The sequence below is a fragment of the Ranitomeya variabilis genome, chromosome 4 (genome assembly GCF_051348905.1).
Source record: "Ranitomeya variabilis isolate aRanVar5 chromosome 4, aRanVar5.hap1, whole genome shotgun sequence".
Lineage (NCBI taxonomy): Eukaryota > Metazoa > Chordata > Amphibia > Anura > Dendrobatidae > Ranitomeya > Ranitomeya variabilis.
The window spans coordinates 516,472,927-516,498,160 of record NC_135235.1 but is presented as its reverse complement, the minus strand read 5'-3'; the positions used below and the strand labels follow the sequence as shown (position 1 = coordinate 516,498,160).

Sequence of the window (25,234 nt, the reverse complement as noted above, 5' to 3'; positions counted from 1 at the left end):
TCCCAATCCCCCCACCTCTCCCTATAGACTTCTATAGGCATGATATAACCAGAATTTAGCAATACTTCAGAGTAAATTAAGGGGTTCTGAAGGTAGAATGAGGGGTGAAGAAAAAGTGGAATATAAGTGGATATGAGGAAACTTTTCTCTAATACAATATTACAAAGTTCTTTATATTTGCTTAAAGAGGACCTGTAACTTGCTCAAACTGCATTGCATATCTTTGAAAATTTCTTGAGCAACACCCCCTCCCCCAATCCCCTTCCATCCTGATTCTTTCTCCCAGCTCCAAAGCTGATCTAGCAGTCCAAGAGACTGCCAAACTGTGATTGAAACGCCCAGAGAAGACTCTGAAGACACGCCCAGTTGGTCTGCAAGCAGAGACTTACCATACTGAACTGCAAAGGCAACAAATATGCACATCTCTGCAATAACGTGAGTCAACGAAAAGCATCAGAATCAGGGGAGCATAGGGATAAAACACAATCCTCTTTAATTTAAATGGACTGCTCAAGCAGAAAATATGGATGACCCATCCTTAGGATAAATCATTAACATTGGATCGGTGGAGGTCAGACATCCAGTAGACCTGTCAATCAGCTGCTATTAGCTTTAACTGTGACCAGACGCAAAACATTGTATTGCGGCCGCTGCGGAGTACTGCAGATCACCTCCTATTCTTCACTTCATCAAAGATAGAAATAACCCTTTAAATAAATCTGAGTAGCTCAGAATTTAAAGTCCAAAGTAAATATATAAATTTTATAATATATACACTGTGTTCCAAATTATTATGCACAAAGAGTTTAGGAGTGATAAGGTTAGAATTTTTTTTGTCTGTCATTTAACCCCTTCATGACCTTGCCGTTTTTTGCAATTCTGACCAGTGTCCCTTTATGAGGTAATAACTCAAGAACGCTTCAACGGATCCTAGCGATTCTGAGATTGTTTTTTCGTGACATATTGGGCTTCATGTTAGTGGTAAATTTAGGTCGATAATTTCTGAGTTTATTTGTGAAAAAAATGGAAATTTGGCAAAAATTTTGAAAATTTCGCAATTTTCACATTTTGAATTTTTATTCTGTTAAACCAGAGAGTTATGTGACACAAAATAGTTAATAAACAACATTTCCCACATGTCTACTTTACATCAGCACAATTGGAAACAAATTTTTTTTTTTGCTAGGAAGTTATAAGGGTTAAAATTTGACCAGTGATTTCTCATTTTTACAACAAAATTTACAAAACCATTTTTTTTAGGGACCACCTCACATGTGAAGTCAGTTTGAGGGTTCTATATGGCTGAAAATACCCCAAAGTGACACCATTCTAAAAACTGCACCCCTCAAGGTGCTCAAAACCACATTCAAGAAGTTTATTAACCCTTCAGGTGTTTCACAGCAGCAGAAGCAACATGGAAGTAAAACACCGGATTACGTACCGGTAATGCTCTTTTATAGAGCCACGACAGCACCCACTTGAGAGAGGGGATCCGCCCCTAGGAACAGGAAACCCTATGGAGAGATAAAAGGGGCGGTCCCCCTCGCTCCCACAGTTTGGTTACAGAGATTGCGAGGAACCGCCCACCAGATTTAGTAGGCAATTTGATTTCATCATTTATCATTAGTTAACTTAGTATGGCTAATTACAAGAACCAAAAAACACCCTTAATCGTGCTTTTATAAAAATAACTTAATAGGGTGGGAAGTAAAGGGGTGCTGTCGTGGCTCTATAAAAGAGCATTACCGGTACGTAATCCGGTGTTTTCTCTTCGCCACGACAGCACCCACTTGAGAGACTTTCAGAGATAGTCATTTGGGAGGGATCACAGTGTTAAGAACTGATCTACCAAAGGACAGGTCAGATGAAGTAGATAAATCCAATCTATAGTGATTATAGAATGTAGTAGGAGAAGCCCAGGTTGCGGCCTTACATATCAGTTCTATTGGAACTTCCGCTCGCTCGGCCCAGGATGATGCTATCGCCCGAGTGGAATGTGCTTTTACAGTCTCAGGCGGGTTCTCCCCCTTGGATGAATAGGCCAGACATATTGCATCTCGAATCCACCGAGATAAGGTACCCTTCGTGATTCCATCTCCTTTCCTATGGCCCTGGAAGGAAATAAAGAGAGCCCTGCTCTTCCTCCAGGCGCTAGTTCTGTCTAAATAGGCTAATATGGCTCTCCTCACATCTAATGTGTGGTATTTTTGTTCCTCCTGATTCGTAGGGTTATCATAGAAGGAGGGAAGGAAAATTTCTTGTGACCTATGGAATTTAGTACATACTTTGGGCAAGTAGGAAGGGTCTGTTTTTAGGACAATTCTATCTGGAAAAATAGACATAAATGGTGGATCTATCGATAATGCCTGTATGTCGCTTACTCTTCTGGCTGATACCAAAGCAACAAGAAGAGCTGTCTTGATGGAGACATGTTTTATGTGAGCTGAATGTAGTGGCTCAAAGGGGTGGTCTGTTAGAGCTTCGAGGACTAAATTAACATCCCAAGGTGGTACATGGGGAATTTGGACTGTCTCTGACCTTTGGCAAGCTGCGATAAACCTAGCTACCCACCTGTCACCTGCAATATCGTGACCATATAAAGCACCAAGCGCAGAAATATGTACTTTTAAGGTACTGACTGCCAGACCTAAATCGCGCCCTTTTTGAAGAAATTCTAGGACCATAGGGATATGAATTTCGTTTGATAGTGCTGTTGGGTAGAGGTTTAAAATTTTTTTCCACACTCTCACATAAATGGATGTGGTGGATTTTTTCCTACTTAGTAGCAGAGTGTCAATTACTTTGTTAGAAAATCCTCTCATTTTTAGCAGCTGCCTCTCAAATGCCAGGCTGTCAACCGCAGTCCCTTCACCTGAGGGTGGTTGAAGGGGCCTTGATAGAGAAGATCCTGATCCTCCGGAAGGATCCATGGGTCTGAGATTGACATGGCTCTCAGCCAGGAAAACCATGGCCTCTTGGGCCAAAATGGAGCTATTAAGATCACATGAGCTCTGTCTTCCCTTATCTTTCTGATCACTGTTGGAAGAAGTATTAGAGGGGGAAAGGCATATGCTTTCTGGAATGTCCATGGGACTTGCAGAGCATCGAAGATATCTGGATTGTCGGATCGGAACAATGAAGCGAACCTTTTGACTTGTCTGTTTCGTCTCGTCGCAAAGAGGTCTATCTTGGGAGTGCCCCATTTTTTGACTATCATTAAAAAGATACGTCGGCTGAGAACCCACTCTCCTTGGCGGAGAGTGTGGCGGCTGAGGAAATCCGCTTTTGGATTGTCGACTCCTCTCACGTGTAGTGCAGACAAGGATAGGAGGTGCTCCTCTGCTATGGATAGAATGTCGGCGGCTATAGACATGAGAGCTTCTGATCTTGTTCCCCCTTGGTGATTTAAGTATGCCACTGCAGTCATGTTGTCTGAAAGGATTCTTGTATGCTTTCCGTGTAGCTGTGGAAGAAATTTACATATGGCATGATAGATAGCCTTCAGTTCTTTTTTATTAGAAGAATCGTTCGATTCTTCAAGAGACCACAGACCTTGAACTATTTGATCTCCTAAGTGTGCTCCCCAACCACTAGGACTGGCATCGGTAAAGATTATTCTTGAAGGTTCAACCACCCAGGGAACCCCACTGGTGAAATGACTCTGATCTAACCACCAGGTAAGAGAATTTAACACGTCTGTTGGTAAAGATAACCGACTATGTAATTGGCCCTGTAACCTCTCCTCTTCTTGTAGAATTTTATACTGTAATTTTCTACTATGGTATTGAGCCCATGGGACAGCCGGGATACATGATGTGAAGGAACCAAGAAAAGACATCCCTTCTCTTAGGGAGATTAGGGGGTTATTAATCACCGAATGTACTTTGTTTATAATCGTTATCTGTTTAGAGTCGGGAAGAAAGCATCTCTGACTAGTAGAATCTAGAATAAGTCCCAGGAATGTTTGACGAGTTGTGGGGGATAATCTGGATTTTTCCCAGTTTACTAACCACCCCAATTCCTGCAGGGACGAAATTGTATGAAGTACTCGCTGATGGCATTGGGAAAAGGAGTTACCCACTATCAAAAGGTCATCTAAATATGGTATTACAAGTGTGTCTTTTAATCTCAAATATGACATTACTTCCGACATTAATTTTGTGAAGACTCTCGGGGCTATCGACAGTCCAAAGGGCATTGCTGTATACTGATAATGCCTTACTTGACCTCCCATCATAACTGCCACCCGAAGATATTGCTGATGTTCGATGAAGATTGGTAGATGATAATACGCATCTTTAAGGTCAAGCACTGCCATAAAGCAATGGGGAAAAAGAAGCTTAATGGTTGATCGTATAGATTCCATTTTAAAGGTTTGGTTTTCTAAGAAGACGTTTAGTCTCTTCAGGTTAATTATTGTTCTAAACGATCCGTCTGGTTTCGGAATCAAAAATAAAGGGGAATAAAAACCCCTTCCTTTTTGATGAAAAGGTACTTCCACTAGTACGCCTTTGGACAGGAGATTTGTTATTTCTTGTTCCAAGGCCTCTTGTTGTGATTGAGATCTTAAGGAAGTCAATAAGAATGAGTCCGGAGGGACTCGGGCAAACTTTAATTTTAGACCCGTAGATATAAGGCTAGTTGCCCACGGATTGGAAGTTATTGTCAGCCATTGTGATGAGAAGGAAGACAACCTACCACCAACGGGTAGATCTGTCCTAACGGGGTTTATCCTCAGGTTTGAATGGACGTTTCCCAAAAAACGCTCCTTTTTGTTTAAAATCTTTATTAGCCCAGCGGTCTTGGTTTTTATAGTCCTTTCTCCTATTAAAGATGGGCTTTCGGAACGCTCTCCTGTAGGATGGAAGATAAGAGTTATTGGGGAACCCCTTCTTCCTCTCACCCGCTTTAGTTAGTATTTCGTCTAACTTAGTACCAAATAGGTACTCACCCTGGCATGGAAGACCACATAATTTAGATTTTGTTTGGGGATCTCCTTTCCACCCCTTTAGCCATAAGGCTCGATGAGCTGCGTTAGTCAGACCTGCCGATTTGGCCGCTAGTCGTATGGAATCAGCTGAGGAATCCGCTAAAAAGGCTGTAGCTCCCCTAATTAACGGCATGGAAGAGAGTAATCTATCTCGGGAAAGGCCGCTTTTTAATCCTTCTTCTAAATCGTTCAACCAGACAAGCATGGACCTGGCAGTGCATGTGGCTGATATAGCCGGCCTGAAGGCTCCCGTACAGGACTCCCATGCTCTTTTTAGGAGGGTATCCGCCTTCCGGTCCAGCGGGTCTTGCAAGGAACCGGAATCTTCCACGGGTAGCAAAGATTTCCTAGAAGTGGAGGCCACTGCTGCATCCACCTTCGGGGCTTTTAACCATATGGAGAAATCTTCATCATTAAAGGGATAGCGTCTTTTTGACGAAGACGGTAATCCTCTTTGTCCCTGGCTTTCCCACTCCTTTTTTACTACATTCTTTATAGCTGGAATTACAGGAAAGGAAGGTTTTTTCTTCTCTGACAGGCCTGCAAACATCACGTCCTGTGGGGTTTTAGGGGTTTTCGTGTCCTCAATACCCATGGTGTTACAAACTGATCTTACTAAATTATCGATACTGTCTGTGGGAAAGCACGTATCTCGCTCATCTGAGGAAATGATATTTCGGGAACCATCCGAATCTTTATCCTCAATGTCAGAGGACTGCTCAGACCTAGGGGAGTTATATTTTTTCCTACTCTCGGGAATTTTTTCTGAGCTTCGGAAGGCCTGCAATTCTTCTCTAATCATACTCCTTATATCTTCCGACCTTACTGAAGATTCCTCACGTAAGGTGGATTCGATGCAAGGCTGGCACAGCTTCTTTAAATAATTATCGGGGAGCGGCTGAGAGCATAAAGCACATTGTATGTGTTTGGTTTTCCCCGTTCTTTTTGCCTAAGGAATATAGACAAAGAGGGGGAGTATAATCAGCCTAAGAAGGGTACAGACACACACTCACCCAGTGAGGTTGTTGTTACAATACCGGCTGATGAGGAGGAGACGGAAGCACAGATGGAACCGACCGGCCTGATTTTTTGCTGGCGTTCTTAGAAGATCTGCGGCTGCTGCTTGTGTGGCTGCCAGGTGTAATAGCGGTGACTTCAGATGAAGCCATCGCCGGGTCCTGCGGAGATGCCATGATGGACGCCGGAGGATCAGTGCCGGCGTCCTGTTGTAATGGGGGCCGCCATCTTGCTTCCTGCCGCACCCGGAAGTGACCACTACATCCGGGTCGCGGCTCTGCTGTATGCGCCTGCGCCTCCACCAGCTTCAGCGCAGGCGCCGTCCCTCCTGACTCACCCCGGAAGTTCGCAATACTGCTTCCGGGGGACAATACACCGGACCCACGCTGCCTGCGCACCATACGAGATGGCGCCGCAGGATCACCTTACCCCAGCGAGTCGGTCCCTGCAGGTCCGCTGGGTGGATCTTCGTGAGCCAGGCGACTCCCCGGACCCGGCCTCACGGTACCTGCCAGCAGAGGGGGGAAACTGTCATAGGACCCCCGACGCTGCTTCCAGCTTCTGGAGCCCTTGCCGTCCCATAAAGGTAAACTGCGCAAGCGGCATCCAGGCTGGGTATCCTCTTCTCTCCAAGCGTCTCCCGTAGGAACAGGAAACCAACTGTGGGAGCGAGGGGGACCGCCCCTTTTATCTCTCCATAGGGTTTCCTGTTCCTAGGGGCGGATCCCCTCTCTCAAGTGGGTGCTGTCGTGGCGAAGAGAAAAAATGAACATTTAACTTTTTAGTCACAAAAATGATCTTTTAGCGAAATTTTTTTTATTTTCCCAAGGGTAAAAGGAGAAACTGGACCACGAACGTTGTTGTCCAATTTGTTCTGAGTACGCTGATACCTCATATGTGGGGGTAAACCACTGTTTGGGCGCACGGCAGGGCTTGGAAGGGAAGGAGCGCCATTTGACTTTTTCAATGAAAAATTATCTCCATCGCTAGCAGACACCATGTCACGTTTGGAGAGCCCCTGTGTGCCTAAACATTGGAGCTCCCCCACAAGTGACCCCATTTTGGAAACTAGACCCCCCCAAGGAACTTATCTAGAAGCATAGTGAGCACTTTAAACTCTCAGGTGCTTCACAAATTGATCCGTAAAAATGAAAAAGTACTTTTTTTTCACACAATTTCTTTTAGCCTCAATTTTTTCATTTTCACATGGGCAACAGGATAAAATGGATCCTAAAATTTGTTGGGCAATTTCTCCTGAGTACGCAGATACATGTGGGGGTAAACCACTGTTTGAGTGCACGGCAAGGCTCGGAAGGGGAGGCGTGCCATTTGACTTTTTGAATGGAAAATTAGCTCCAATCATTAGCGGACACCATGTCGCGTTTGGAGAGCCCCTGTGTGCCTAAACATTGGAGCTCCCCTACAAGTGACCCCATTTTGGAAACTAGACCCCCCAAGGAACTTATCTAGATGCATAGTGAGCACTTATAACCCCCAGGTGCTTTACAGAAGTTTATAACGCAGAGCCGTGAAAATAAAAAATAATTTTTCTTTCCTCAAAAATGATTTTTAGCCCAGAATTTTTTATTTTCCCAAGGGTAATAGGAGAAATTGGACCCCAAATGTTGTTGTCCAGTTTGTCCTGAGTACGATGATACCCCATATGTGGGGGTAAACCACTGTTTGGGCGCACCGCAGGGCTCGGAAGGGAAGGCACGCCATTTGGCTTTTTGAATGGAAAATTAGCTCCAATCATTAGCGGACACCATGTCGCGTTTGGAGAGCCCCTGTGTGCCTAAACATTGGAGCTCCCGCACAAGTGACCCCATTTTGGAAACTAGACCTCCGAAGGAACTAATCTAGATGTGTGGTGAGCACTTTGAACCCCCAAGTGCTTCACAGAAGTTTATAACGCAGAGCCATGAAAATAAAAAATAATTTTTCTTTTCTCAAAAATTATTTTTTAGCCCACATTTTTTTATTTTCCCAAGGGTAACAGGAGAAATTGGACCCCAAAAGTTGTTGTCCAGTTTCTCCTGAGTACGCTGATACCCCATATGTGGGGGTAAACCACTGTTTTGGCACACGTCGGGGTTTGGAAGGGAAGTAGTGACATTTTAAAATGCAGACTTTGATGGAATGCTCTGCGGGCGTCAGGTTGCGTTTGCAGAGCCCCTGATGTGCTTAAACAGTAGGAACTCCCCACAAGTGACTCCATTTTGGAAACTAGACCCCCAAGGGAACTTATCTAGATGTGTGGTGAGCACTTTGAACCCCCAAGTGCTTCACAGAAGTTTATAACGCAGAGCCGTGAAATTAATAAATGTGTTTCCTTTCCTCAAAAATATTTTTTTAGCCCAGAATTTTTTATTTTTGCAAGGGTAACAGGAGAAATTTGACCCCAAAAGTTGTTTTCCAGTTTCTCCTGAGTACGCTGATACCCCATATGTGGGGGTAAACCACTGTTTGGGCACATGCCGGGGCTCGGAAGGGAAGTAGTGACGTTTTGAAATGCAGACTTTGATGGAATGGTCTGCGGGCATCATGTTATGTTTCCAGAGCCCCTGATATGCCTAAACAGTAGAAACCCCCCACAAGTGACCCCATTTTGGAAACTAGACCCCCCAAGGAACTTATCTAGATGTGTGGTGAGCACGTTCAACCCCCAAGTGCTTCACAGACGTTTACAATGCAGAGTCGTGAAAATAAAAAATCATTTTTCTTTTCCTCAGAAAAGATGTTTCAGCAAGCAATTTTTTATTTTCACAAGGGTAACAGGAGAAATTGGACCCCAATATTTGTTGCCCAGTTTGTTGTGAGTACGCTGATACCCCATATGTGGGGGTAAACCACTGTTTGGGCACACGACAGGGCTCGGAAGGGAAGTAGTGACATTTGAAATGCAGACTTTGATGGAATGGTCTGCGGGCGTCACATTGCATTTGCAGAGCCCCTGATGTGCCTAAACAGTAGAAAGACCCCACAAGTGACCCCATTTTGGAAACTAGACCCCCCAAGGAACTTATCTAGATGTGTGGTGAGCACGTTCAACCCCCAAGTGCTTCACAGAAGTTTATAACGCAGAGCCGTGAAAATAAAAAAATAATTGTTCTTTCCTCAAAAATTATGTTTTAGCAAGTAATTTTTTATTTTTGCAAGGGTATCAGGAGAAATTGGACCCCAACTGTTGTTGCCCAGTTTGTCCTGAGTACGCTGGTACCCCAAATGTGGGGGTAAACCACTGTTTGGGCGCACGTCGGGGCTTGGAAGGGAGGGAGCACCATTTGACTTTTTGAACGCAAGATTGGCTGGAATCAATGGTGGCGCCATGTTGCGTTTGGAGACCCCTGATGTGCCTAAACAGTGGAAACCCCTCAATTCTAACTTCAACACTAACCCCAACACACCCCTAATCCTAATCCCAACTGTAGCCATAACCCTAATCACAACCCTAACCACAACCCTAACCCCAACACACCCGTAACCCTAATTCCAATCCTAATCCTAACCCTAATCCCAACCCTAACCCTAATCCCAACCCTAACCACAACTGTAACCCCAACACACCCCTAACCCTATCCGTAACCCTAACCACAAGCCTAATCTTAACCCTATTTCTAACCCTAGCCCTAATTCCAACCCTAACTCCAATTCCAACCCTAACCCTAAGGCTATGTGCCCACGTTGCGGATTCGTGTGAGATTTTTCCGCACGATTTTTGAAAAATCTGCAGGTAAAAGGCACTGCGTTTTACCTGCGGATTTACAGCAGATTTCCAGTGTTTTTTTTTGTGCGGATTTCACCTGCGGATTCCTATTGAGGAACAGGTGTAAAACGCTGCGGAATCTGCACAAAGAATTGACATGCTGCGGAAAATACAACGCAGCGTTTCTGCACGGAATTTTCCGCACCATGGGCACAGCGGATTTGGTTTTCCATAGGTGTACATGGTACTGTAAACCTGATGTAAAACTGCTACGAATTCGCAGCAGCCAATCCGCTGCGGATCCGCGGCCAATCCGCTGCGGATCCGCGGCCAAATCCGCACTGTGTGCACATGCCATAACCCTAACCCTACCCCTAACCCTAACCCTACCCCTAGTTCTAACCCTAACCCTAGTGGAAAAAGAAAAAAAAATATTTTCTTTATTTTATTATTGTCCCTACCTATGGGGGTGATAAAGGGGGGGGGTTTATTTATTATTTTTTTTATTTTGATCGCTGTGATAGAACCTACCACAGCGATCAAAATGTACTTGTAACGAATCTGCCAGCCGGCAGATTCGGCGGGCGCACTGAGCATGCGCCCGCCATCTTGGAAGATGGCGGCGCCCAGGGAGAAGACGGACCGACTTCGGGAGGCTCGGTAAGTATGAGGGGGGGTGGATCGGAGCACAGGGGGGGGGATCGGAGGACGGGGGGAGCGGACAGGAGCACGGGGGAGCGGACAGGAGCACGGGGGAGCGAACAGGGGGACAGAGGGGGGTACCGGACAGAACGGAGGACTGGGGAGGAGATCGGGGGCGGTGGGGGGGGCCAGAACATGATTTCCAGCCATGGCAGATGCTATTGCAGCATCGGCCATGGCTGGATTGCAATATTTCACCATTTTCATAGGTGAAATATTGCAAATTGCTCTGATTGGCTGTTGCACTTTCAACAGCCAATCAGAGCGATCGTAGCCACGTGGGGGCAAAGCCACCCCCCTAGGCTGAAGTACAACTCCCCCTCTCCCTGCAGATCGGGTAAAATAGGAGTTAACCCTTTCACCCGATCTGCAGGGATGCGATCATTCCATGACGCCACATAGGCGTCATGGGTCGGGAAGGGGTTAAACTCATTGATGGTGATGTGTGTCAGGGCTCTTTATATCACTGAAAGCAATTGCAGATAACTCTGCAAATTAGTTTGGCAGGTGTGTCCAAATAAAGGCAAGACTACTTAAGAAGGCTGCTCCACATTATTAAGCAGCCTACATTTTTTGCCAAAATGGGAAAGAAAAGGGATGTGTCGGCTGCTGAGAAGCAACAGATTGTGGAGTATTTAGGTCAAGGCATGACTACAATCAACATTGCCAAGACACTTCATCGTGATCATCGCACAATCAGGAAGTATGTAGCTGATTCCCAGCACACACATGTGCGGGCTGATAAGGAAAAATTGAGGACTCTTTCCAACAGGCAATTGCAAAGAGCAGCTGCAAAAATGCCTTGTCATAGCAGCAGACAAGTTTTTGAAGCTGCTGGTGCCTCCAACGTCCCCAGAACAACAAGATGCAGGGTCCTTCAGAGGTTTGCAGCTGTGCATAAGCCATCCTGTCGGTCCAGTGGGCCAAATGATACGTGAAGACTGACTTCCAAACTGTTTTGTTCACCGACGAGTGCCGTGCAACGCTCGATGGTCCAGATGGATGGAGTGGAGGATGGCTGGTTGATGGACACCCAACGAAAACAAGGCTAAGGCGCCAACAAGGAGGAGGTGGAGTAATGTTTTGGGCTGGAATCATTTTGAGAGAGATTGTCGGCCCCTTTATGATCCCTGAAGGGGTAAAGATGAACTCCATAATCTATGTGGAGTTTCTAAAACACTTCCTGCCATGGTTCAAGATGAAGAACCGTGCTTTCCGCAGCAAGGTCATTTTCATGCATGATAATGCACCGTCTCATGCTGCAAAATAACACATCTGCATCTCTGGCTGCTATGGGCATAAAAGAGGACAAACTTATGGTGTGGTCACCATCTTCCCCTGACCTCAACCCCATTGAGAACCTCTGGAGCATCATCAAAAGGAGTGTCTATGATGGCGGGAGGCAGTTCACATCTAAGCAACAGCTCTGGGAGGGTATTCTGTCCACATGCAAAACAATTGAAGCAGAAACCATCCAAAAACCGACATTCAATGGATGAGACAGTTCAGAAGCTTCTTTCGAACAAGGGGTCCTATGTGCAAATGTAACATCACCTAGAATAAAGTTTAACTTGAAAACTGCTTGATTTCATTTTGTAATAAGCTGATAATGCTTATAACTTCACAATTGACCATTTTTTGTTCAAAATGTAAAAAAAAAAAGGGTTGAAAACTCTGCTGTGCATAATTTGGAACATGCATTTTGAGTGTTTATTTTTTTATTTTTTTTTTTTTTAAAAAAGATACCGTTTTCATAGGCAGTTTGTTCCAAAACATTGCAATTATACTAGACTAGAAGATGACTGGAAAATAACAATGACTGCAATTCAGATAGGTAATTTAGAGAAAATATGAGGAAATATTATTTGCATAATAATTTGGAACACAGTGTATGTATAACACATACATATATAGATAGATATATTGTATATATACATTTTTTGGGGGCCGAAAGTGCCCCTCTCGGCTTATACTCGAGTCATGGTCGTCGGGGGGGGGGGGGGGGGTTCAGCGGGTGACGGGGAGCGAAGACGGTCACATACTCACCTGCTCCTGGCACTCCTGCTGGGGTCCTTGCATGTCCCATGGTCTCCGGCAGCTTCTTCCCCTGTTCAGCGGTCACCGCTCATTACAGTAATGAACATGGACTCCACTCCCATAGGGGTGGAGCAGCATATTCATAACTGTAATGAGCGGTACCAGTGACCGCTGAACAGAGGAAGACGCTGCTGCGCCCGGAGACCATCTGTCCGGGACAAGCTGCCAGGGACCGCGCTGGGAGCAGGTGAGTATTTCATATTCACCTTTCCTCGTTCCACCACCGCCCCGTCTGCCGCGTCCTCTGCAGTGACTGTTCAGGTTAGAGGGCGCGATGACGTATTAGTGTGCGCGATGCCCTCTGCCTGAACAGTCACTGCGGAGAGACGGGACGCTGAGGAGCAGCGGGCAGCGTCGAGAGGCGAGAATGTCATTTTTTTTTTTATTGCAGCAGCATTACATGTGCACAATGAAATGTATGGAGCATTATATGCAGCACATTTTTATATGGAGCATCTTATGGGGCCATAATGAACTGCATGGGGCATTATATGCAGCACATTTTTATATGGAGCATCTTATGGGGCCATAATCAACATTTGTGCAGCATTATATGGGGCATATTTTAATATGGAGCATCTTATGGGGCCCATCATGAACTGTATAGAGCCTTATATGGGGCTCCTGATTCAATATGGATATTCAAAAACACTTAACCTACTGATATCTCCATTAATTTTACTTTTATTGGTATCTTTTTATTTTTGACATTTACCGGTAGCTGCTGCATTTTCCTCCTACAAAATAACCGTGTGCACTACTGGAAAGGATGGTGCTAAGGTTAGGTTCCCACACCTTCATAGACTATAAACAAAAAGGGGTCCAGAGGCACCGCTGGTGGAATCCGCGTCTGCCTGCGCCATCAATCACGGTCTCCACAGTACCGCTCCTATCTGGCTCACAGCTAAGACGCTGTGTCTTTGTGCCTCTGGACCCTATGGTCTTTTCTCTACTTCCTAGTACGTTACTGACGAAGGTCCATGTGTAGGACCGAAACGTTTGTTGAGTACCACTACAATAAAATCTCACTCTAAAGCATCAAGTTGAGTGCTAGGTTCTTTTTGCATTTTCCTCCTAGGCTTGTACTTGAGTCATTAAGTTTTCCCAGTTTTTTTGTTGCAAAATTAGGGGTCTCGGCTTATACTCGAGGATATACAGTATATCCACGATATATATCGTGTGTGTGTGTGTGTGTGTGTGTGTGTGTGTGTGTGTGTGTGTGTGTGTGTGTGTGTGTGTGTGTGTGTGTGTGTGTGTGTGTGTATTTTACACGTGGGGATTCCCTAGCAACCAGGCAACCCCCACATGTAAGTCATGCAGCTGCGGCAGCAAAAACTAAATCTCCGCGAGCAGTCACAAATACTCGGAGATCACCCGAGAAATGAGTATACTCGCTCATCACTAATCATAACCAAACTAAGAGGAACAAAATGAGTGCCAGAAGAATAATAGTGTATTAGACAATCACATAACACTGCGCTTTCCATCTCAAGAGGATCTATTACACATACTTACATGCGTCCCCCAGCGTCTGCTTCCTGACACTTACTGAGCGCCGGCACCTAAAGTGAAAGTGAAAGCACAGCGGTGACGTCACCGCTGTGCTGTTAGGGCCGGAGCTCAGTCAGTGTCAGGAAGCAGACGCTGGGGGACGCATGTAAGTATGTGCTGTTTGTTTTTTTTACTTTTACGCTGGTAACCAGGGTAAACATCGGGTTACTAAGCGCGGCCCTGCGCTTAGCAACCCGATGTTTACCCTGGTTACCCGGGGACCTCGGCATCGTTGGTCGCTGGAGAGCGGTCTGTGTGACAGCTCTCCAGCGATCAAACAGCGACGCTGCAGCGATCGGCATCGTTGTCGCTATCGCTGCAGCGTCGCTTCGTGTGAAGGTACCTTAACATATGTTAGCCTTCTCCTCTTACTTACTCTTTCTTATCAGGTGTGACATGAATCAGAAGGTGGTTTTTCACATCTTGTTCGGTCAAGCGCTCCCCAACACCGACAAGTAGCTTCTGTGCTTTTGCATCAACATCCCCAACATCCACACCTCCTTCATGATGGAAGAGCACGTAGTCCCCCTCCCGGGCAGCATAAATACATACATAGAACTCCTCTTCCTGCCACAAAAAAACAAACAAAAAAAAAAAACAACAATGAAGCTTGGACAACGCTACAGGAAGTTGTACAAAATGTATAAGTAAATGTGTATGGCCTTTATTCTTAAAGAAGTTCTACACCACTAGAAAACCCCTTCTTGATCAAAATGTTTGGCCCCCATAAAATAAACCAATGTTCATTGTCTCATTAAATAGGATCTGTCAGCAGTTTTTTATATGTAATTTGAAGACAGCATGAGGTAGGGGTTAATGTCACATGTCCTGCTGTATGCTGTTTTTTTACACTAAGACTGTGTGCACACGTTCCGGATTTTTCGCTATAAAAATGCGATAAAATTGCGAAAAAAAACGCTCACATTAAGTATCCTATTTAAAGAATGCAATCTGCGTTTTGTATGCACATGCTGCGTTTTTTTCCTGAGCGGAAACGCATTCTGGAAAAAAAAAAACAAAAAAAAAAAAACACAGCATGTTCATTAATTTGCGGAATCGCAGGGATTCCGCACACATAGGAATGCATTGATCCGCTTACTTCCCGCATGGGGCTATGCCCACTGTGCGAGAAGTAAGTGGATCATGTGCGGATGGTACCCAGGATGGAGGAGAGGAGACTCTCCTCCACAGACTGGGCACCATATAATTGTTTAAAAAAAAAAAAAATTAAAATAAAAAAATAGTGATATACCTTCTGATGGCCCCCAGAGTCCTCCCGCCTCTCAGCGGTGCACGCGGCGGCTTCCGTTCCCAGGGATGCTGTGCGCGAAGGACCTGCGATGACATCATCCCAGGTCTTCGCACACAGCATCCCAGCCGCCGCATGCACCGCTGAGGAGATCGGGTGACGTCGGAAGGTGAGAATAACCATTTTTTTTTTTAATTATTATTTTTAACATTAGATCTTTTTACTATTGATGCTGCATAGGCAGCATCAATAGTAAAAAGTTGGTCACACTTGTCAAACACCATGTTTGACAAGTGTGACCAACCTGTCAATCAGTTTTCCAAGCGATGCTACAGATCGCTTGGAAAACGCTAGCATTCTGCAAGCTAATTACACTCGCAAAACGCTAGTCTTTAGTGCGAATACGCATGCCAATTCCGCATGCGATATACCCGCTGCAGGAGTTGCGGAATTGCGGCGGAAATTTCAACGGCAATTCCGCAACGTGTGCACTTAGCCTAAAGGTTTTATCAAATGGTGACTATCATTGCAGGACTACAGTCAGACTCCAGCCCCTCCTGTGATAAGCAGGCACAGAGTCTGTAGCCATTGTATTTAGAGAGCCTAGAGTGGGCAGGGTTAGCTTTCTCACCTCTGCTGCATCGCTTAATCTAAAAACTATGTGTCAAATGGCTGCACTCAGTAATCGAAATGATACACCACTGGATTCAGCTTCATTTTGCCTACATTATGCTGCTCTCAGATGAGGAAGCAAAACTATGCTGACAGATTCCCTTTTATTAAATAGTGTAGGATCGATCAGAGTGTACGCACCTGCTTATGTCTAACAAATGGCTCAATCAGGAAATTCTTGAGAATCCCTTTTGCTTTGGCAATCTGAGAAAAAAAAAGCTAAGTAAAAAATATATAATAGATATATACTGTATAATAGATAGATATATTTAATTATTTTGATTATAAAATAAAATTAATGGACACAAAACACGCAATTACAAAAGTTCAGTAATTCACCTAAGTATGTCTTTGTTTATTAAACTGAAGTGGGAAAAAAACGCTACAATTATTATGCATTTTTAATTGCAGAATAGTTATCAAATATTTAAAGGGAATCTGTCACCTCATTTTGGCCCTATAAGCTTTGGACACCGGCATCAGGGGCTTATCTACAGCATTCTGTAATGCTGTAGATAAGCCCCTGATGTATCCTGAACGGTAAGAAAAACAGGTTATGTTATACTCACCCAGGGGCGTTCCCGATGCGGTCCGGTCCAATGGGCGTCGCGGTGCGGGTCCAGCGCCTATCTTTATGCGATGACGTCCTCTTCTTGTCTTCCTGCCACGGCTCTGGCGCAAGTGTACTTTGTCTGCCCTGTTGAGGGCAGAGCAAAGTACTGAAGTGCGCAGGCGCCGGGCTCTCTGACCTTTCCCCGCGGCAGGAAGACAAGAAGAGGACGTCATCTGATGAAGATAGGAGGCGCCGGACCCGGATCGCGACGCCCATCGGACCGGACCGCACCGGGACCGCCCCTGTGTAGTATAATATAACCTGTTTTTCTTACCTTTAAGGATACATCGGGGCTTATCTACAGCATTACAGAATGCTGTAGATAAGCCCCTGATGCCGGTGGCCGCAGCTCACATACGATTTTTGGGGTGACAGACTCCCTTTAACCAGTAGATATACATTAAGGGGTGTTCCAAGTTATCTTAAAGAGCGCACCGCTTCTGCCTCCAGTCTTCCTGCACCCAGGCTAGGGAACGAGCACTCCTTAAAGAGGGCCGGTGGTATGGCCAAGCCGTTGTCCCAAATTGCCTGCAGTACGATGCCGCAGGCTCACTGGTACCGCGATCTGGCCGACATTAGAGCACTGCTAACAAGCGCTATAGCAAACAGCTTGCAAGTGTACTCCTTGCCTAGGAAAGCAGCCACCTTTGAAGTGATTAACAAGCAATACATTGTACAGCTAAAACCTCTCCATTCATAAAAGGAGAGGATTTTTAGTAAGTTAAATTGCCAAGTATAACTTACCGTACTTCATATTTAATAAAACAAGTTTAAAACATTTTTTGGGAATACACTATAGTAAGCCATGATGTGTAGTTACAGTAATAAGAGGAAATGAGTCTTAATAAAAGCGAATGCAAATCAAATGGCTCTTTTGTATACCAGTTTGTATTATGTCGATTTACATTACTAACTTAGTCAGGGGGAAACACAAATAGAAAAGCCTAATTTATTCCTCGTATCAGAATCAGTTGTTTTTTTCCTTTGCAAAAATATAACTTATTTTTTCCCCTCCTGCTATTGAGAATGCCAATCATGCAATTGTTTGTTTCTCAGCAAAGTGTGCAGGATCATCCTGAGCTCTGACAGCAGGCAGCCAATCAATCTTCAAGAGCCGAGCTACATCCTTTGCCAAATCACACAACGGGAATACATCCTAGTAATTGGACATTCTGACAGCTGAAAACAAGTGGATCCAGATATTACAGATACTGCAAAGTGATTTATTCTAAGGATTAATGCACACAGTCAGCCAGGAAAAAGACCAAGAAGTTAAATTATACCTTAAAGCTGAGATTACAAGAGACTGGGGTGTTGGCAAAAATGCCTATGTGCGGTTTCATCCAAAATAATAGCGATTTATATACAGATTGCTAATTGTTATGCGATTTTGACCATAAAACGGTTACAGCCATTATCAATTTGAAAAACAGAGAAGATTTGGGAGTACAAGAACATGTTGATAGTTTTTTTTCCCCACATCATATCCATTAGGCGTCAACTCTCCCTAAATGCTTTGAAAACAAGTCCGCAATCTACCCACCTGATACATCAAAATAAGCTCAGTTGCCAGTTATGCCAACCGGAATACTAAGCAAAACCATGTCAATGAAGGGCAAAGACCAGCAAAATGAGCATGAAAAAATATAAACATGAAAAGAAAAGAAAAAAAAAAAAAAAGTTTAGAAAAGGAATTGCAAGACTTAAAAGATAAAACAGGGAAACAAGTACACACAATATTTAAAAAAAAAAAAAAAATTCAAAGTATTAGTAGTTAAATAATTTTCCTAGAGTTCTTTTCACTGACGCTTAAAGGGGTTGTCTTCTAATATAACAGATACTTACAGTGGTTTCATGTCCCAGCCGAGGTTTTAACCAACTCTTCACCTGATCCAAATTTAGGTTGACACCGACAAGTCCAAGCTTTCCACGACGTTTGATGAGTTGGTCTGGTTTCACTACCAAAGGCTGAAAGAAAAACAAAACTAATGAAGAATAATAATAATAATATTTATTTTTATATAGCGCTAACATATTCTGCAGCGCTTTACATACATTATCATCGCTGTCCCTGATGGGGCTCATAGGGAATTTAGACTATCAGTATGTCTTTGGAATGTGGGAGGAAATCGGAGTACCTGGAGGAAACCCAAGCAAACAGGGAGAACATACAATCTCCTTGCAGATGTTGTCCTTGGTGGGATTAGAACCCAGGACTCCCAGCACTGCAAGGCTGCAGAGATAACCACTGGGCCACCGTGCTAGGCACACCAAAGCGAACCAAGAACATTAATAGTCATAGTGAATATGGATTAATACATATCACTTAACAGGAGCCAAAAAAGGCAAAACAAAGTTAGATATTACTACCATCTAGATAGCTCTATACGCAAGTCGCTTACAATAGCGGCTCATCCTGGCAAGAGGCAGATGACATTGAAAGCATACTTTAAATAACCCACTATCTCCACTGTAAGTTTCCAAAATATTTACATACACAAGTCATTCACCAACAACAATAGGTCATGTCAAAGCAAATGTTAGATATCCCTGGCAATGTTGGATGCTAATCCATACTCTAAATAAATAGTAATACCATATAACTAGCATCAAAAAATAGGACTACTCTAAAGAACTGTTCTACGCAAAGAATGAAAGAACATACAAAACAAAAGGCGTATTTTGAACAATTAAAAATTCAATATTTTTTTGTTACATTAAAATAGTGCCATTAGTGCATGTTGATGAGCCCAAAAGAAAATAAGGGGCGACGAAGGCACGCCACCGAAATGCACGTAGGGGAAGTGGCACCATCACGTGGATTTTGGTAGGTTTTTTAATGTTCACTCCATATTATTGCAGGGCAAAGCTAGAAATATATGACATATTTTAGCACTACACTTGGTGCTTAGTATAGATTCAGAGATTCACCATTATTGTCTAATATATAGCTAATCTATGGCTGTGTGCACACGTTGCGTTTTTTTTCGCGTTTTTTTCGCGATAAAAACGCATTAAAAAGGCATACATATGCATCCTATCATTTAGAATGCATTCTGCAATTTTTGTGCACATGTTCATTAATTTTGCGGGGGTTTTTTCGCGGTTTTCCCACTATATAATGCATTGGGAAAGCTCCGGAAAAAAAAAAAAAACACAAAAAAAAAAAACATGCGGTTTTCTTGCAGAGAATGTCCGGTTTTCTTCAGGAATTTTCTGCAAGATACCCCAAGAGTGGCATAATAGAATATATTTTTTGTTGACACTGCATAATTACCACGTCTGTAATTATAATTTGCATTATTCACAATTTTTACAGATTTATAGTATTCCTGCCTGCCACTAGATGGTGCCACTTATTTTCTTTTGGGCTCATCAACATGCACTAATGGCACTTTTTCAATGTATGTCTGTCATTATTTTAATGTAATAATAAAATATTGAATTTTTAATTGTTCAAAATACACCTTTTGTTGTAACAACGGGTCATGGCAAAATTCAAAGTAATGCGTTTTTGCACAAGCCCAACTAGCAACAGAATATCTAACAAGTGGCTATGTATAAGCAGGGTAGAGCAGTTTTTCATAGCACATACATGTAGTTTCCATGACCCCGAGTCAGTAATTTATCACCACCATCACAATGCAGCCAGTATTTACAATGGGTGTGGTCAGGGGGACAAGGTTAGGAGATTTTACTGTAAGTGCACAAAAATAATTTAAAAAAAAAAGTCACCAACTACTTTTAATATTTTAAAAATGAGTCTATCTAGCTCAGAATAAGCACAAAAAAGCAAAACTTATCGACTCCACGGTATTGTCCCTGATCTCCCTACTTCCTCTTCCAGCAGGGAGCATCACACTTCTAGCTTGGCCGTCACGTGACCACTACAATTTAGCTTCTGCAGTTACTTAACACCCTCATCAAAAGAGGACGCAGACTGTACACCAGTAACAGTGCTGAGAAACATCTGAGAGATCCAGTACGCATATGGTTTTAGGACCACCATGGCCTATTTTTTTTTTTTTTTTTAAATAATGAAAAGTAGTGGCTATCCCCATTAGAATAGATTAGTGTTTTTCAATGTTCTGTGGCCAAGTCACCCAGGGGTATGATTTCTCACCAGGCTGGAGAGAAGCCGGGTTGGACCATCTGGTCACCTGGCCCCATGGGGACATCCGGAGAAGTAGTGTTTGGACCATCCGGTCACCTGGCCCCATGGGGACATCTGGAGAAGCCGTGTTGGGACCAACCGGTCACCTGGCCCCGTGGGGACATCCGCAGAAGCAGTGTTGGGACCATCCGGTCACCTGGCCCCATGGGGACATCTGGAGAAGCAGTGTTGGGACCATCCGGTCACCTGGCCCCATGGGGACATCTGGAGAAGCCGTGTTGGGACCATCCGGTCACCAGGCCCCCGTGGGGACATCCGGAGAAGCCGGGTTGGGAAGATCTGGTCACCTGGCCACGTACCTCAATGGACTGTCAGCTTCTTACAATCATTGCTACCTTCTCTTTGTGGGTGCCCGCCAAAAGCGGGGTGCCACTGGTGGGGGTAGTCGGTCCTGAAAGTCCTGAAGTCGTAGCTGCTCTAATCCCGGCGAGCCAGTGGAAAGGCGAGACTTTGTAGTTTGCATCATCTATTCGCTGGGACTGTACTATGTTATAGCCTGTTGGTGGTTCAATAAATTATTGCCACACTATTTAACCCTCACCCTGTGTTGTCTCTACCTACAGTGAAGAGTGCGGGCGTTCAGTGGCATGAGCCCTGGTCTAAAGAAAGCCTGGCCAGTAGATGAGAGCACCCACTAACCCTTGTGTCTCCATATTGCCTATTAAATGCATAGCATGTGCACAATGCAAAAAGCCTCCACAGACATAGAAAGTACTAGGGACATATATCATAGAAGAAGAAACTTAGGCTATAGGTAACTCAAAATCATTGGATATTTACAGGAAAGATATATATCTTGGTACCGTGTTAGCCAGTAGATAGACTGAGGACTCTCAATTCTAAACATCTGGATATTTACAGGAATACACTGTGTGTCCAGATACAGATAGCGAAGTATACCAGCGAGATCAGGAATATTAAGCACTATAGCAGTTCTGGAACCACAACTCCCAGCATTCCTCTACAGCCACAGCCCATCAAGCAGCTGTTGCCATTGGGGAATGTTGGTAGTTGTAATTTCACAACAGCTGGAGTATTGAGGATCGCTGATTCCAACCACATCATATTGTGGCTGTTTAACTACATGCACTCATCCTCAGTCCCCACCTACTAGTTCTGGTTTCACTTAATAAACGCATTCATATCCTCTATCAGTCATGGAGAAGCTTTGTACTCAGCATTTCACCAGACCGCATAGCAGAGGAGGGTGGGAGCACCAAGACACTGACCTTCCTTATTAATTCAGAAATGACTGTACGTCATACGAGTCCTAGACTCCCAAGCCTCCCTGCAGCAGTGCATTAACTAGATTAACACTCGGGTGATTAGATATTGCTCAATGATTTGGGCTCTGGCCCAGATTGCAAATGGACACTGTGCAGATACAGAGATTTAATGATCGCACTCTGCTGTCATTTATCTACATTAAGTGAAAGCTTCCAAGGACTTTACCATCCAGCTCTCAGGACATCGTGTTTTGAAGCAGATTATTCTGTTCTGATGGGAAAAAGTTTGAATAAATTACAGAATTTCTTTTTGCCAATACTGAAATAGCGTTTTAGACTTTTCCTAGTCCTGTAAACTGTATGCATAGATCTGAAGTAAAAGATGGAGCCGTAGACAAAGATGACAATCTGGAGGGACGCAGAGACCAGGGCCAGTTGGAGTGGAAGACAAGTCGCTGGTAACCACTTACTAGACGCTAATCTGGGTTCACCATTACAAAAGAGCCATTTATGCAGACGACAATTATTGGAAATGCCAGCTACGCTTACCTCTGTGAGAAGCCATGGGTGGTCCTGAACGAGCCTGTCCCAGTCAGTATCGTAGGTAACCTGGGCGTACTTGAAGCGGTTCTGCACTGCAGCGCTGGTACAGATGTATTTATACAAGAACTCCTTTCCGGTCTGCTCAGAGATGGCCTTCGCTGACATGGTGATGCTGGATCGTTGTGGATGCTACCTGCGACTGAGATAAATAACAAGGTATAAGACGGGAGACTATAAATAGGGTCTGAATCCTGCTCCTATTTTAGACTCGGTCAACAATGTGACAGCAAAAACACCGCATGCACCATGAACCCTGACAGACACCATTTAAATGGTTGTACAAAATTAAAACGTTAACAACTAGGAAAAGGAGAGAAGTCATCCATCATAACAAATAGTGTGCAACACACACACAGAGTAACAGTTAGGCTAGGGTCACATTGCGTTCTGTGACCGCGTTTAACGGACTACGTTACACTGCGGCATAACGCGGTGTAACGTAGTTCGTTAATGCCGCCATTGCCTGTAATGGTGAACGCATCGCTAGTGCACGCCCACATTGGGCATGCGCTAGCGATGTGCCGTCATTTGAGTGACGGACCGCGAACGCTGCTTGCAGCGTTCGCGGTCCGTTCCTCGCTAGCACAGATCGGGGATCTGCGCTAGCTGGATCGGCTAACGCGATCCCTTTTGGGACATTGCGTTAGCGCAGTCCGTAGCGCTATGCGCTAAACGGACGGCCCTAACGCAATGTGACCCCAGCCTAAGGGACGAATCTGCATATCACATAAAATACAACAGCAGAACAATTACACTGGTCTATGCCCATTGTAGGGCATAACCGAGAGCTTGTCAACTGCTTCATGGTGCCCACACAACGGCAGCATGAATCAAAGACCAGGTCCTCCATTCTCACCATCGATGTTTTACTCGGAAATGTTGAAGCTTGTCAGCCTAGTTGATCTGGCAAGAAGAAGAAGCGGAGCCCTGCCTCCTGGACTAGTCAGCTCATGTCTGGCCGCACTTTAAACTGTGTTTTCTCTGTAACACTGCAGCATTTTAAAGCAAAACACAGTTTACAGTGCGGCACCATCAATCAGCTGATGGGCTTCCTATAGGGTTTATCCCTTACCTCAGATTATGCATGGGTTAATGCACAGTAATACGCAGGCCTTAACTGACCTATATTTGGCACAAAGTATTTTGGGAGATCCAAGGCTATAAATGCTTACATTTTTATATATTCTCACATACATGAATGCAAAAACTTTTTCTCTTCAGCAGTAAATACTTGAAGCTCAATGGATTAAAAAGGAACTGTACTTTCAACAAACTTTGTAATTGTACCTTACATTGTCTTGTACTATTGATTTATGCAAAGTATTTTATCACAGATATCAGATTCCATTCCCACTTATCTGACACTTTTTCCCCCTCCCCTTTGTCATTCACTATGGGGAGAGAAAAGAAAAAACAGCTCAGGAGCAGGAAGAGGAAGAATAGAAAATCTGAGGTGAGCTTTCTCTCAAGTCATTTACCTCACCCCGGAGCAGAGTTGTATCCAGAAAGCTCAGCTCTGCCGTATAACCAGTTCCATACTGCTGCAGTTTGTTTCTGTACACCAACTAAGGAATGAAGAGCATGAATCCATCTCGTGTGTTCATGGCAGAGACAAAAGCAGCTCCTCTCCTCCCACCAGCTAACATTGTATTGCAAATTAGAAACTGAGCAAGCAGAGGTAAAACAGGTGGAAATGCAGAATACAAGATATGTAATGGCCAGAAATAGTGTTACGCCTCATGTATAGATAAAGGACTGCTTATTCTAAAAAGTAACTTGCAAGTACAGTTCTCCTTTAAATTACCAGACAGTCGCTTTTTCTTGCGCACAAAAAACACATTTTGCAGTGGCTGTGCCCTCCCTGAACAGCCAACAGTCTGGAAAACATTACGACTCCAGCTGAGAAAAGATCAGATACGTGAAAAGATCATCAGATACGTGTAATGTAAGTGAGTGACCCTGTAGAAAAATCTAAGCACATTGGTTTTGAAACAATGGGGCCCTGGGTTCAAATCCCACCAAGGACAACATCTTCATAGAGTTTATAAGTTTCCCCTGTGTTTGTATGGGTTTCCTCCTAGTTCTCAGATTTACTCCCACATTCCAAAGACATACTGAGAAGGAATTTCGTTTGCGAGATCCACTGGTGACAAGTGAGCAAAGCTCTGCATAACATATTAGGGCTATAATAAATAAACCACAATATCCTGGACTGTGTTCTTGAGCTTGCCATATACTGTACATTAGATAGCTTGTTTGGCTGATCGCAATCTTTCACAACCTACCTAATACAGATGCATGCTCAGATCAGGGGCTCATGCGCCAGTACAAAATGAGCAGCACGCCAAATCCAACTGCTGGTCATCATCTCTGACAGCATCTGCCATCAGAGGAGAGTCGGAGACCCTGACGCACATTAGATGGCTGGCTGCTCCAGTGCAAACTGGCAGCAATACATCAAATGAGTATGACCAGGTTTGTGGGCACATTAGCCGTAAGCCTCATTGAGACATCAGTACTTGTTCACGTAAACAAAAAAAACTCTTCAGTGTAGTGGATCAGTGGATCCATTTTCACCATCAGTTTTCAGTAGAGTTTCTCACATGTATTTAGAAAATAGATTACCATTACAAA

The 25,234-nt window shown here is 44.1% G+C and overlaps 1 protein-coding gene across 2 annotated transcripts in view; it reads right to left on the bottom strand.

Moving 5' to 3' along the window:
- The window catches only part of ACLY (ATP citrate lyase), an 80,433-nt gene that overhangs the window by 41,824 nt on the left and 13,375 nt on the right, over positions 1 to 25,234 (bottom strand). For both annotated transcript variants that reach the window (XM_077252161.1, XM_077252160.1), the window contains exons 2-5: positions 22,547 to 22,739; positions 18,443 to 18,565; positions 16,126 to 16,188; positions 14,440 to 14,630 (exon numbers count right to left, since the gene is read on the bottom strand). In XM_077252161.1, the coding sequence (XP_077108276.1) occupies positions 14,440 to 14,630; positions 16,126 to 16,188; positions 18,443 to 18,565; positions 22,547 to 22,705 (536 nt within the window). In that variant the 5' untranslated portion in view covers positions 22,706 to 22,739. The remainder of the gene's footprint in view (positions 1 to 14,439; positions 14,631 to 16,125; positions 16,189 to 18,442; positions 18,566 to 22,546; positions 22,740 to 25,234) is intronic.